The sequence below is a fragment of the Microtus pennsylvanicus genome, chromosome 15 (assembly GCF_037038515.1).
Source record: "Microtus pennsylvanicus isolate mMicPen1 chromosome 15, mMicPen1.hap1, whole genome shotgun sequence".
NCBI lineage: Eukaryota > Metazoa > Chordata > Mammalia > Rodentia > Cricetidae > Microtus > Microtus pennsylvanicus.
In genome coordinates this window covers 44372475-44387910 of record NC_134593.1, presented here as the reverse complement: position 1 = coordinate 44387910, position 15436 = coordinate 44372475, and the positions used below count along the sequence as shown (strand labels likewise).

General features: G+C 41.8%; 1 protein-coding gene across 4 annotated transcripts in view; it reads right to left on the bottom strand.

Moving 5' to 3' along the window:
* Tdrd3 (tudor domain containing 3) overlaps positions 1 to 14763 on the bottom strand; it is a 178865-nt gene extending 164102 nt beyond the window's left edge. For all 4 annotated transcript variants that reach the window (XM_075950323.1, XM_075950322.1, XM_075950325.1 and 1 more), the window contains exon 1: positions 14647 to 14763. In XM_075950323.1, the coding sequence (XP_075806438.1) occupies positions 14647 to 14687 (41 nt within the window). In that variant the 5' untranslated portion in view covers positions 14688 to 14763. The remainder of the gene's footprint in view (positions 1 to 14646) is intronic.
* Positions 14764 to 15436: the final 673 nt, after the last annotated feature.

Here is a 15436-nt window from a genome sequence, read left to right as displayed (position 1 = left end):
CAATTTATACATGAAAACTGTTGCAGTAAGGTAAATATGCAAAAAAAAAAAAAAAACACCAACCAAGCATGCAGTCCAATCTTACTTTCCATGAAAACATGCTGAAGCAGGACTAATTCAAAAGAAGAGGCAGCCAATATAAAGGCAGGTAAGCTTCATAATACCAAATTTGAGCTAATATTAATTCATAATTAAAAGTATAAGAAGTTATGAAATACTAAAGATATCTCATAAGCCTATTACTTGTTATATCATACTAGGTATCTACAATGAGGCTTGCACTTCTTATATATACTTATTTGTCAGTTTTGAAATATTCTTATATTGCAAGACTAGCTTCAAACTTCCTATGTAACTGAGGCTAGCCTTCAACTCCTAATCCTCCTGCCTCCACCTCCCAAGTGCTGACATTACATCCATGCATCACCACTAGCATTCATAATCCCCGTTTCTAAGCAAATATACTATCTCCTACTTTTTACTATGAAATGTGATATGAAGGAGGAAGGCTTTGCAAGCTATAGAGTCATACATTTATAAGTATAAGATATCACTTCAATTTTTATAATATCAAATGAATTAAATAAAAAGGCATAAAAGGCTCCCAGAAGTAGAACTTTGACTATTCCTACCAATTTACTTAAACCTACAATATTCCAAAGAGTATTGATGTGGGAAGTCCTTCTGTATATTCATTGCTTTTACTGGTAAATGAATAAAGAAGCTGGCTTGGCCTGTGACAGGGCAGAGTAGAGCTGGGGGTGGGGGGATGGGGGACAAGACACTAAACTGAATGCTGGGAGAAAAAAATGGAGTGGCAAGATGCCATGTAGCCCCAGCGGAGACAGACGCAGGGGACAGAACTTTACCCAGTAATCCACAGCCACGTGATAATACACAGATTAATGGAGATGGGTCAGTTTAGGATATAAGAGCAAGCTAAAAATATACTTAAGCTATTGGCCAAACAGTATTGCAAATAATATGGTTTCTGTGTGATTATTTCAGGGCTGAGCAGCCAGAATGAACTAACAGCCTTCCTACTACAGAGTATAAATGATTCAAAATTTCAGTGTTTCCAGGTAGAAAAGAACTGATTCAAGCATGACCCATAGATCAGATCAGGCCCAGCCCACAAACTCTTACTGCTGGGTGATGGAATTGCTATGGAACCTGGAGTGGGCAAAGAATCTTAGAACAACCTAAAACTGTCCCCATAGTTTTATGATGTCCAAGAGACTGATCTATGATATGCTGGAGACATTTTAAGTTGGCAGATAACTTGGGAATCACTGAGATAGGTCATACGCCTCAGAATGTCTCTCATCCTTAAAAATAAAGGGTATGACAAGTCATCTTCACCATCAAAGAATGGGCTCTGTGGCTCTCATCTGTCCTTCCCTCCCTGAGAACACTTCCCTTGAAACTGAGAAATGGCAGTGACTCAGGTTTGCCCATACAGACAATTACAATATTCTGGAGAGGTATCCCTTCACTTTACTGTGCCAAAGCATCACCAAGGGAACCCTTTATACTACAGAAGACAACTGAGCAGGTCTCTGGGAATAGTCGACAGCAGCAGGTCTCTGGGGACAGTCTACAGCACTGACAGGCTGCCACATGGTGCCAGATGCTACTGTAGTATGGCTCTCATGCAGAACAAGGTGACCAAAACTTATGCTCTATCTAAATATAGAGCATAAGTTGTTAATTTTAAGGGGCAATATGTCAGACAATCTAAACATTCAATCTAAACATTCAAAGTTTCAATAGCCTCTTTACTTACACCTTGTGTGCGGTTTTACAAGACTTATATGATGATGTCCCTTCTACTTCACTATTTTTGATTCTGGCAATTGATCTTGTCCTCAATATTTTTTCTTTTAAAAAATGGTTTGACAATAGGGCTAGGAATGAAGCATTTTTAGAAATGGTACAGTCTTTTCAGACTGAAACCACACTTCTCAGGAAAGAGGTTGGAAATATGAAGAAGAATATGGCCAATTTAACTAACAAAACTCAGTCAACTGAGGTACTTTTGGAAATGGTACATACTGACAGTAATTTATTTAAAGGAAGATTCAGCACTATAGAGAAGGAAACGGTTGATTTGGCACATAAAACCCAATCAATGACAGTGGGTGCTGAAACATTATTTGAGAGAATTCGCACTGCTGAACATCTTAATCAGACTCTGACAAAGGGGTATGACAGATTGATTGATAGAATTTCTCCCCAGGAAGGTAATATGCATGCTATAAAGATTATGTCCAAGGATGAGACATTATCTCTGTCTGGACAGACTTCATACCTTGTAATCCTCAATGAGGGCACTGGACAGGAGATCCAGACATTGCAAAAGGCAGTGGTAAACAGATTTGAAAAGACTGAAGAAATTATCGAATTTGATGACCAGGAACAAAAGGTAAAAAGGCAAAATTTAACCTCATGTCAGTACGTAAAAATCTCCAGGATAGCTTCTGCAGAGTTCTGCCTGCCTTTCCAGTAATAACATCAGAAAAAGTATCTGGCTCCAAGTACCCTAACGTTGTCAAGGAATATGTATGGGAGCCCAAACGTATGACTGATCTAAAAGAAATTAAGCAAGCAATTGTATATTACAAACTACATTCGTCTTTTGTTAGGGAAATATTCAAAACGTGGGCTTTCAGTAGCAAAGCCGTGCCTCAAGATTGGGCTCAGTTAATGTCAGCAGTCCTAGAAACTGGACCACAATTGCTTTGGAGGTGTTTATTAAAAGAGGAAGCAGGAATTTTAGAGCAACAAGGAAAAGCAAAAGGACTTGAGATTTCCATAGATCAAATTCTAGGTGAAAGACTTTACTCTGGTCCTTAGGATCAAGCTCTTTATGATGACCATAATTGTCCCTATGTACCACAGCAGCTTTAACGGCTTGGGACAGGGTTCAAGAATCAAGAAAGAGAGTTGAATCATATCTGAGGGTTAAACAGGGTCAGAGAGAACCTTTTAGTGTCTTTTTGCAAAGACTAACTAGGGCTGTACAAACAGGGGTAACTGACCCAGAAACTAGATGTATAATAATTGAATCTTTGGCTTACGAGAATGCCAACATTGATTGCAAACGGATCCTTGGGCCTTTAAAGACCAGATCAGCACCCATGGGTTAATGGGTCTTGCATACAATGAATGTTGAGACACTTGACTATGGTACCGAAGCATGAGAAGCAACTTCCAATGGTAAGAGATGACATCAGAATACCAGATGTTTTAATTGTGGTAGAATAGGACATCTGAAAAGGGATTTTAGACAATGCATTCCTAGGAATAATGTGTCTTCTAGGAATGGCAGAAATAGGAGGATTCAGCCTCCAGGTATATGTAGGAGGTGTGGCAAAGGTCGACATTCAACCAATGAATGTAGGTCAACAACAGATAGACAAGGCAACCCGATAACATCAGGAAATGCCATGGGGGAGGCCTCTCACAGGCCCCCATGATGAATGTGGTCCAGTCACTCCCAGTTACTGTAGAGTACCTGTCTTGCCAGGAAAATTAAAAAATCCAATGCCTGCTCTAAAAAGCAATACTGGTCTGAATGATGGGTTAAATGTGAAGGATGAGTCAAAAACTCCAGTGGGACAGAGGAAACGTATATTTTGGCAGACTTCTATAAATCAAAGACCAAAGCTAAGAGTTTGTATAAATGGCATTTTTACTGAAGGTTTATTAGACACTGGTGTGGATGTAAGTATCATTACTCCAGAATCTGGGCATCTGAACTGTCCTCTTCAGGAGGTAGATGTTCAGTTCCTGGGAATTGGAACCCTATCCCAGGTAAAACAAAGCACAAGATGGGTTGAATGTATATAGGGTCAGAAGGACAAATAGGAAGACTAAGGCCATATATAGCCAATATTTCAGTGAATTTGTGGGGTCATGACCTATTGCAACAATGGAATACCCAGATTAACATTCCTGTAGCCCCCAAAACTTACGTTTCTGAGGAAAATATTAGAAAGTATTACAGATAGCAGGCATGAGCCATTTGGGTTGTACAAGAACACAAAGCAATTGATAAACCCTCAGAGGACCCAACAGCCCTACCTTTAAAATGGTTAACTGAAAAACCAATATGGATTAAGCAGGGGCCTCTAGCTGAGGAAAAGTTGCAAGCTTTAGAACAGCTGGTACAAGAGCAACTAGATGCTTGACATATAGAAGAATCTACCAACCCTTGGAATTCTCCTGTATTTGTTGTTAAAAAAAAATATGTGGAAAATGGAGAATGGTGACAGATCTAAGGGCTATCAACAAGGTTATTCAACCTATGGGCCCTCTATAATCTGGAATTCCTCTGCCTTCTTTGTTACCAAAGGGATGGCCTCTCATAGTTGTTGATTTAAAGGACTGTTTCTTCACTATACCTTTACAAGAAAAGGATAGAGAAAAGTTTGCCTTCACAGTGCCTACTTATAATAATTCCCAGCCTACTAGATGCTATCAATGGGCCGTCCTCCCACAGCAAATGCTCAATAGCCCCACCCTGTGCCAATACTTTGTCAGCCAGCCATTGGGAATACTACATACTACATAAGCAATTTCCTAGTTCTATGATCTACCATTACATGGATGACATTTTAATATCTAATTCAAATGCAGATACTTTAGAAAGGATGTTTGAAGAAGTAAAGAAAGTCTTGACTAAATGGGGATTACAAATTGCTCCTGAAAAGATTCAGAGAGGAGATTCTGTTAATTACCTAGGTTACAGAATAGGCTTGCAGAAAATTAGAACACAAAAGGCACAAATTAAGAGAGACCAGTTGCGGACTCTTAATGACTTTCAAAGATTTTGGGGAGACATTTCCAGTCTACGACTGGCTTATTGGGATAACACCTGATCTTATAATTCATTTAAACAAAACCTTAGATGGTGATAAAGACTCAAATAGTCCCAGAGAATTAACAGCTGAGGCAGAAAAGGGAATTAGCGATTGTTGAGGAGAAACTACAGGAGGCACATGTGGATAGGGTAAATCCAAATCTTAATTGTATTCTAGTCATTGTCTTCCAGAATTTCTCCTACAGGAATTTTAATGCAGAGGGATGATATTATCTTAGAATGAATCTTTTTACCACACAAACCAAGTAAAAAATTAAAAACTTATGTGGAAAAAAGTCTCTGAATTGATTATAAAAGGTAAACTGAGACTTCGTAAATTAGCAGGCCAGCAGAGATTATAGTGCCTTTTACTGCTGATGAAATAAAAAAGTTACAGTAAGACAATGAACCCTAGCAAAAGGCTTGTGCTAATTTTTTGGAGGAATTAATTAGCAAATATCCCAAAAAGCAATAGACTGTCTTCAATTAGTATAGTCTTCATGGTAGAGTCTTCTGAAAATCTACAGTTAACATTTTTTAACTTGAATTTTATATCTAAATTATATGTGAAGGGTTGGGGCAAAATTTTAAAGAACCCTCAAGAATCTATGTCTCAAAACTGTTCTGTCCCTAATGCTAGTAAGTCAATAAATAATCAGAAATCTCTTTTTAAAAATATGTCCATTTTCTGTTAGAAAAATGAATAGCTTTACAATGCACTCAGAAGTATTTTTTCCTCCCTGCCAGACTTTAAAAGCCAAATCTCACACAAAAATGCTCAAGTTTCTCAGTACTTGAGTGTAGCTTCTCAGAAGATGGATTCTCAGATCAGTGCTGTCCAACAGAGACACCAGGTCAGCTGCATACCTGACCATAAACACTCCAGTAGTCACATTAAGATCTATTGTAAAGATGTGTATGCACCTGTATCTTTATGTGGGTATGTGCACGTGAGACCAGGTGCCCTCGAGGACAGTTGAAGCATCCTCTAGAGTTGAGTAAGACAACAAGCAAGCATTTGTACACCTTCTGTAAGTACTAGGAACTGAACTCACATCCTCTGGAAGAGCCATCCCTCCAGCCCTGCTACCAGCCCCATTTTAAAGTAAACAGAAATAGAAAAAAACTAAATTGATATATTTAATACAATATATTGAAAATAGTATTTCAATATATAAACAATAAAATATTGCAAACATTACATTTTTATCCTAGATTTTCCAAACTAGGTATATATCTTAGAGTACATCTGAACTTGGACTAGACACATTTTAAGTGTTCAATAGCTACGTGTGGACATTATAGTACACAAAAGTGTCCCCAAAGGCTTTTATATTGAAGACGTAGAACCCAATGCAGCCACATTTAAGATGAGGTCTTTGAAGAAGCAAATAGGTGATGGGGGCTCTGATCTCATCCATGCACTTATCCATGGATGAGTTCATAATCAAATGCACTATCAGAAGGTGAAAGTGGCAAAAACTGGGGTTGGTAACATGGAATAAGGGGAAGTAGGTTAGCAAAAATGCATCTTAGAAAGATATAACTTGTTTCTCTCCTCCCACTCCCCACTGTCAGAGTACAGTCAAATAACACTGTTGAAAGCTGGGATAAAATAAGTCTTTCTTCCTTTATTTTTCTTGGGCACTTTGACCCATCAAAGGAAATTTAACTGACAGTGGCTAATACCGACTTACTAGTTAGGAGTGGCTGCCATAACCAGCTACACTCACAGGCCTCCAAATTTTCCATCTCTAGTATGGACTTCACTCCTGAGAACAAAATTAGTATTTCCTAACACCCAGCCAACATCTTATTTCAGATGACTCAAAGGTATCTCATAGTTCAAATATTATTTTATTTTAGTTTATGACCCAACCCCCTGCAAAATACAATAATCATCTAATAGCCCCCAAAAATAAAATTATAACCGATTCATATATGTAAGCCTGAAAACTGGAACCAATTCCTTGCCACTTCCTTTGACACCCTTTGTAGCAGTTGTTATTACTATGGAAATAACATAAAACTTTTAATACCCTTTTTATAAACTCTTCAAGCCCTAAAAAAGTTCTGCTTGACTCACAAATATCTCAGAAACCAATCTGTATTGTACACCATCTCAGCCATCACCATCTACTCCTGTTCAGCTCCAACAACTGCAGTGCAAGGACTTCACAAACTCAAACAGTGAGGTTACTCCTACCTTAACACGCCATCCACTGATTAAAAATCATCAATTTCTTTCCACTAATTACGAAATAAAAGTAAAATATACTGATTACAAGAAAGTGCCTGCCACCACACAATGTTCAATGATTATTTGTTGAAATGTATCTGCTTGCCTTTCCCTAGACAAAAACCAGACACAATGTTAAGACAGAATTTACAAACGATGCTTTTATATTATTATACCAGAAAGTTTTCTAGGTTCCCAAATCTGGGTTAATTGCTTTCAAATGTGTTTCAAACACTATTCTACAAGTAAAACAATAGTGCAAATCATGTTTAAATTCTGCCTATCATACAACACCACACTCCAAAACAAAAACTGTATTTTGCATACAGGAAGCATAAATATTTACTAAGAGTACTTCAGTGCATACAGTACTGTTGGGGCTACATTTCTGTATATTGATTTATTAATGTAAAGACAGTATACATCCAATACCACTATACTAAGAAGACCTATTTGATTCTACTTTAAGGCCACAAAACTGCAATACATGTCAAAGGAGCCTATACACTCAGACATGAATGCACACACGTACACACTTAGTACACATGTTCCCTTGTGAGGTGACAATACATACTAAGCTGCCAGTCTTTCCCTTTCCACCCTTTCCTTTCTGCTCTCTGTATCTCTGATGACTTCTTAACACATCACTTATTGTCACATATACTTTCCCATCTGCTCTCTCATTGTGCTACAGCTCCACAAGTATTTCTCTAATCTTTACATCAAAAATGTTCTGTTGTTGTTAGCAAAGTCTACTTATTGTATAAATCACACAGAAGTAAAGCTTCACCTGCCCACACACTACAGACCTTAAGAATTTTTTGACTGACAGCACTTAAATCATCAAAACGCCAATATTCTTCTTTTGTCAGAAAGAGCAAAATCAGCTAGATCAAGCCGATGTGCTGTTTTTATGACTCTTGAACTGTTACTACGCAGTTTTTAGTTGATTTAGCAAATGCTGCTGTGTGGAAGAAGAAACTATTTTCAACCTGCTGAGACAGCAAATTCCTTTATAGACCTTCATGCTTGAGGCAGTCAAGCCTACAGGCAGCTCAAACTAGATTTAGAGGTTAGTCACACACACACACACACACACACACACACACACACACACACACACACAAAGGCTGAAAACAGCACCTTAAAATTGGAACAGTCTGATAAAATGTCCAGGTTCACTATCAATAGAAGCAGCAAGAGACAACGTAACATATTTTAAGACAGAAAGTTAACAAAGGCATACCAACTTTCAATATTTTAGCTTTGCGGATAACATAAACTAAAGAAAGTTTACCAATGTTCACTAAAATAGGAATTATCTAAAAATGGAAGGTGTTTCCAAGCTAAGTATAATGGGACATGCACATGTGGTTAAATTAATCCCAGCATTTAGGAGATGGAGGTAGAGGCAGGCAGATGTCTGTGAGTTCTAAGCCAGCCTGATATACATAGCAAGTACTAGGCTAGTAGCCAGAGTTACACAGTGAGCCCTGTCTAAAAACAATAATAGCAATAAGTAGAGGAGTTTCCAATAAGCTTCCTGAATATCAAATGAAAGTGATTGGTTTCTTCCAGTGTTCTTCAGCAACTAAAAGATGTTGATTCTGATCCTTCCCAAAAGAGTACAATAAGAATATTTTCATTGGGACTGGAGCAATGGAGATAAGGACACTGGCTGCTCTTCCAGAGGTCCTCAGTTCAATTACCAACAACAATGTGGAGGCTCACAACCATCTCTAATGGAATCTGATGCCCTCTTCTGTCATGCAGGCATACATGCAAATAGAGCACTCATACACATAAAAACATAAAGAATATTTTTATCAAAGTGGAAATGGAAATGCATTTGATAAGCCAAGTGTCGTGGCACAAACTATTAATCCCAGCATTCAGGAGGCTGAAGCAGGTGAAGTTCTGGGAATTCAAGGCCAGCCTGATGGTCTACACAGTGAGTTCCAGTAGAACCATAGCAACATAGCAAGACTGTCTTAAAAACAAACACCAAAAAAAAAATGGAAAGAAAAAGAAAATGCATTTTACAATTTCAGAAAGAAAAGGAAGAATGCACCTAATATGTAACCTCTTAAAAACTATAATAAGCTTTATATAATGGTGCACATATGTAACTGGCTATCATACCAACACTAGGGAGGCTGGAGCAAAATTTCCAGCTCAAAGTCAGCTTGAAATATACAGTGAGGCCATGTGTCAAAGAAAATGAGGAGAGCAGAGGGAAGGAGGGATAAATATTGTAACAGCTGTTATGGAATAATATGGATGAATAAAAATTTCTAACATCCTTTTCACAGACTTGAAATGCAACTACTAGCATTAATATTGAGTTATCTTGATGCTACTGTGAAAGGTGCTATTGGTCCTGTTAAAAAACATGTTTTTCATTGAAGACTCAGAGCATTCATTCACCAGCAGTCTCCTGCAGAATAGTGAGCCTCAGAGAAAACTGAAACCAACCAAACAAGAAAAGCACAGAAGGGGGCTGAAGAATGGCAATCACATACGCTTTATTGGGATAATTAATAGGTTCTTAAAAATGCAAATCAAAACAACTCTGAGATTCCAGCTTACACCTGTAAGAATGACAAAAATTAAAACACTGATGACAACTTATGCTGGAGAGGTTGTGGGGTACACTCCTGCATTGCTGGTAAGAATGCAAGCTGGCACAACCCCTTTGGATATCAGTGTGGCGATTTCTCAAAAAAATTAGGAAACAACCTTCCTCAAGACCCAGTAACACCACGTTTGGGTATATATCCAAAGGATGTTCAATTGTGCCACAAGGACACATGCTCAACTATGTTTATAGCAACATTGTTTGTCATAGCCACAACCTGGAAACAACCTAAATGCCCCTTGACCGAAGAATGGATAAGGAAAATGTGGTATGTTTACACAATGGAGTACTACACAGCAGAAAAAAATAATGACATCTTGAATTTTGCAGGAAAATGGATGGAGCTAGAAAACATCATATTGAGTGAGGTAACCCAGACCCAGAAAGACAATTATCATATGTACTCACTCATAGGTGTTTTTTAAACATAAAGCAAAGAAAACCAGCCTACAAACCACAATCCCAGAGAACCTAGACAACAATGAGGATCCTAAGAGAGACTTACACAGATCTAATCTACAGGGGAAGTAGAAAAAGACAAGATCTCCTGAGTAAATAGGGAGCATGGGGACTCTGGGAGAGGATTGAAGGGAGGGGAGAGGCAGGGAAGGGAGCAGAGAAAAATTCAGAGCTCAATAAAATTTATTTTAAAAAAAAAAGGCTCTTAAGAAGCATCTGTGTGGGATAGGAAAGGAAGAGTGAGGGATTGTAAACCTCAGCAATATGACTGAAAGTCGCTCCACTTCTTTACCTCACGGCAAGAGATACAGAAGAGTAAGACTCCCTCTGCAAACCACACCGCAATGCTTCCATTTTCACTATTTAACCTAGGGTTGCTCGCCTTCAGCGCCACAGCTGATGACAGTATATGAGGTGTTTAAAGGGGAAACAAATGGGGCTATGGATGTACTTGGAACAGAGGAAGTCAGCTAGTGGCAACAGACAAAGCGAGATAACCCGAAGGAGACGTCAGCATCATTGTACTCTATCTAGTTCTTTCCCGCTATCAAAACACAAAAACAGACGTCGTACCCAGCTGGAAAACGTCATTCCTAATGCTCCTTTACACACCTGCAACTCTAAACTGCTGAAGGAAACAAAACACACAATACAGTGCCTTGGTTTTTCAGAAATTAAGATTTATGGATGACATAATTTAAATGATCATTTCTTTGATTATGACATAACCATATCTCTCAGACTAAGCTTCTTTCCCAAAGACAAAAGAGCAAACAATTCCATTTTTAAATGTAGGGGTTAATTGTGTTTTTTGTTTGTTGGCTTGGGTTTTTTTTTATTTGAGACACTCTCAGAATGAAGTGAAGGATAGGAGCACACACAATCAAAGCTAGCTTCCAATGTGTTATTTTTAATCATTTAAATGAGAAATGGTCACCACAACTCACTGCAAACAAGTACTAAATTTTCCTTCTTTTTTTTTTTTTGGTTTTTTCGAGACGGGGTTTCTCTGTGGTTTTGGAGCCTGTCCTGGAACTAGCTCTTGTAGACCAGGCTGGTCTCGAACTCACAGAGATCCGCCTGCCTCTGCCTCCCGAGTGCTGGGATTAAAGGCGTGTGCCACCATCGCCCGGCTCTGAATTTTCATTCGGAATATTTGACTTCTATTCTTGGTTCTGCTACTTAGAACTGAGCAAACTATTACTCTCTCTAATTTGGTTTTTCTTCACCCTCACACTGAAGGTAAATTATACAACATTAATTCTATAGGCAATATGGTCTCACAAACATAGACTCCATGATTACATTCTCCTGGCAAAGGAGGAAGGAGAAAGGAAGGGGAGAGGGAGGGAGGGAGGGAGGGAGGGAGAGAGGGAGGGAGGGAGGGAGGGAGGGAGGGAGGGAGGGGAGGGGAGGGGAGGAAGGAGCAAGCTCAGGATTCTGTGAAAAACGCTACCTCAAAGGAATACAGCAGAGAATGATGGAATAGGACACCCAGCCTCCTCTTCTGGCCTCAAAATGTGCGCCCACATACACACATGCATGCATATACCACAGGCACACTTGCCTCACTTGAAAAAAATAATAAAAAAAAAAGATTCAAATACATAATGTGGATGAGTATTGTAAGTAGAAATAAAACAAGACACGATTAATATTGCTCCCTATACAAATATAAAGCCAAATACATCTGTGGAGTTATTTTATGCATAGAAATAAGCATCACAAAGGACTAAAATGCCATTTAAGATATTCAAACCACCTTACTGCAGAGATCCCTAAAACATTTAAATCAAAGTCCATGAAACCCAATCCTCTGGGTTACAAGCCGGGAATGTGGAGTGGGTGAGGGTATAATAAATACTGCTTAGTTTATATTTTAAAGCCCAAGTTTGACTGGGATAATTCTGAACATTGGAGACTTAAAATACTCAAAAGCAACCCTGTAAGTTTCAATAATAACTTGGACTCTGATCCCCCTGAAGATCACACTATCAGAATATGTCATTCACTACTATTTCCCTAACCTACTACTTCACATACAACTGACTGAACAGATTAGTGACAGCGTAGAAGTTTTAGCATTTCATTTTAGTACCTAAACTACTAAAGTACACGAGTCTAAAAATGTTTTGTTACTGTCCACAACTGCAGAGCAAGGGGAAATGTGGATGTCAGAAATCTAAGGAACTGTTCAAAGCTCTTCTCTGGTCTAAACTTTTCCTCTCGGCACTCTCCTTCAAACCTTTCAGATTCTGACTGTAGTTTAGTAAACCAGCTCAAGCCTGTAATCCCAGCAGCTGGGGAGGCTGGGGCAGGATTGGGGCCAGCCTCCTTCCTGGCTTTCAGACTACCTTCTTCAATTTCATTCATGCAAGCTTCAAATTAAAGGCCTAGTTCAAGCCACTTCCCTGGGGAACACCAAGCCTTGGCACCAGCTCTGACTGGTGAACAAGGATAGGGAACTCCAGGAAACTCCTGCCAGCCTTAGCAGTCTAGGAATGGCAATAACCACTGCTTTCAGCTACTTGGCCTCTTCAGGAGCACAACAGACTGATGGGAAATGAAACACAAGCTGACCTGCAATACAAATGGTAAATGCCAACACAGAATATCGCTGGAGGTTGTAACAATCAAGCAAAACAGGAAGGGGCTCTGCCTGAGCAGTTCGGACAGGGCATTTTAAGGTCATCTGACTTAACAGGACCCTACAATTGACTATACATCTGAGTACTAGATAGGAGAGAAAAGTAAAATATGGTTCTCTGCCCTTAAGAAGCTTTAAGAGTCCAAAGAAAACAAATTTTGAATTATCTGGGCTCCCAATAAAGTAAGAAACCTTTCTAGAAATAGGTTATGTCTTAATGAATTAAAAAGGCCAATTTGTAAATAAATGGGGTATATTACTTAAAGAGTGGGGCTCAGTGTAATGAAGAATGGGGTAAACTCCAACAAATGAAGTCTGAGTGATCCAAATTTGTAATTCCATCACGAGTTCAAGGCCAGCCTGCGCTCCATAAAATGAAGACTGACCTAAGATTATTCTGCACAGCCTAGTAAAAGTCAAGAAAATGAAATGAAGTATTTAAGTAAAAGTTAAAACTGAGTAAGGTTAAATTTTTAACTTAAAATTTGTTGTATCAGTGAGGGGGGAGGGGGATAAATAAATCTGTAATTTATTACATAAATAAATAATAAATACATAGGACTGGACCAGACTCCTTAGGTCAACATTTATTTCAACCACTCCCTAGCCATGTCATGGGAGAAAGTTACTTAACAGTTCTTTGCCTTCATCTTCACAACTGTGAAATAGGGAAGAAAAAAGTAACAAAGACTGTCGGGTCAGTAGCAAAATCATCACAGCACAGGTGTGATTAAATCGCCCTGCTGATCAAAACTTTAAGATCAGAGTCAAATTCACATCTTTCAGGCACTGGCCCCTCCTTCTTGGTTTTAAACCTCAAACACCTTCCTACTTCCACGAACCAATGGGATCTAGTGTCCTTTCTCCAAAATAAGCACTTCCCTAACTATGCATCCTCAAAGCCTTTCTTCACCATCTGTCAAAGCCCACTTCTCCAGGAAATTAACCCTCCTTCAATTCCAAAGTGCTCTGCCTGCTCTTTACAGTTTACCAACGCTGCGATAGTTTCCCTAATACTCGTTTCTCACTCAAGTGTAGTTTCAGAGAGCTGGGGCAAAAATTTTCATCAACCCCCCCCCCAGAGGTGCAAAGGCTGGAAAAAGCGACGCAGACTTAAACTGGACGTTGACAACTGGGATGGCTGCAAAGCCACAAACTGCTTCGTTTCGAATAATTTTTTTAATTGCTTTCGGAGCCCCCAAAAAATCCACGCCACGAAACGTCCTTTAAAGAACAGATCGACGCCATCCCTTTCAAGAAAAGTTCCACGGGGCACCCCCGCGCGAGTGGCCCGGCGGTGGTCACCCTCCGCTTGGCAAGTTGAGCGTGCAGCCCGGGCAGCGGCGCTGCGGTCGGCGCGGTAGTTTGAACTGAGGGCAGCGGGCCGGCTCCACGCTCCCGCCAACTTCCCGCAGGCCGCCGCCGCCTCCCGCGTCCGCCCGCCCGCCCGCAGCGACACCCTCCCTGCCGGGGGACCGCGCACCGTGCTCGGCCCCCCGGGGTCCTCCAGAGCGGCGCGCCTCGGGCCTGGCCGCCGCCCGCTCCCCTCAGCCCCGAGGCCTCGCTCCCTCCCCGCGGGGCCGCCGCTCCGCTCCGGGTCGCAGGCCGCCGCCCCAGAGGGGAGCTGAGGGGGGACTCGCCGAGCTCCGCGTGGCGCCGGGGGCGGAGCCGGCCCCCGAGGGCTCCCGAGAGGACGGGGGCGGGTGGCGGTGTCCGCCTTCCCCGCCGCGCCCCCCGGCGTCCCCCCTCTCCCGGACCCGAGCCCACGGGCCGAGCGGCCGGCGCGACTCGGTACTTACCAACCCGCCTGGGACAACGCGGCGCCGGGCACCTCGGCCATGGTTAGCTGCTCAGGCCCGGGGATGACGGGGGTCTGAGCGGAGGGTGGAGGACAGGCCTCCTAGTGGAGAGCCAGAAAAAGAAAAAGAAGAAGAAAGAGAGGAAAAAAGAAGAAAGAAAAGAAAAAAAGAAAAGAAAAAACTCCTCCGGTCGACTGTGCTACTGGGCATGCTCAGTGCGACGGGCGCTTCCGCGTGCGGGTTCCGCTCGCCGCGTTTTGCGAGCGGCCGCAGGGGCCGGCCTGGGTGGCGAGCGGCGAGCGGCCAAACGCGGCCTGGGCCCGGTGAGGGGGGGGATGGGGATGGGGGGGGATCGGACGCGGCGCCGCGGGGAACAGCGCTCGGCTGCCTGCCCCTCCGGTCGCGCTTGTCGTGCTGCTGGGTTCACTTTGTGAGTTGCACGCTTGGGAAGCCGTGCTTCACGGGGGCGGGACGCGGACCCCCGCGGCCCGGGCGGCGCCTCGAGGGGGTGATGCTAACGCGGCCACGTTTGGGGCGGTGCAGCCCAGCCCATTCTGCACCAGAGCTGATGGTTCTGGTCGGGGCCGGCGCTTATGCACTTTGGCCGGGCGGTCCGGCCGAGACTCAGAGGGCTGCTGCTCGCACCTCTTCAGAGTCTCGGCAGGCGGATGGGTGAGCGGGGCACCCTGATCCCTGCACTTAGGGGGGTTTAGCTTTGAAGCCAGGCAGTGGTGACGAGACTGCTTTTCTTGCCACCCTCCTGCTGGGCGTGGCCCTGCCCCAAGCGGCC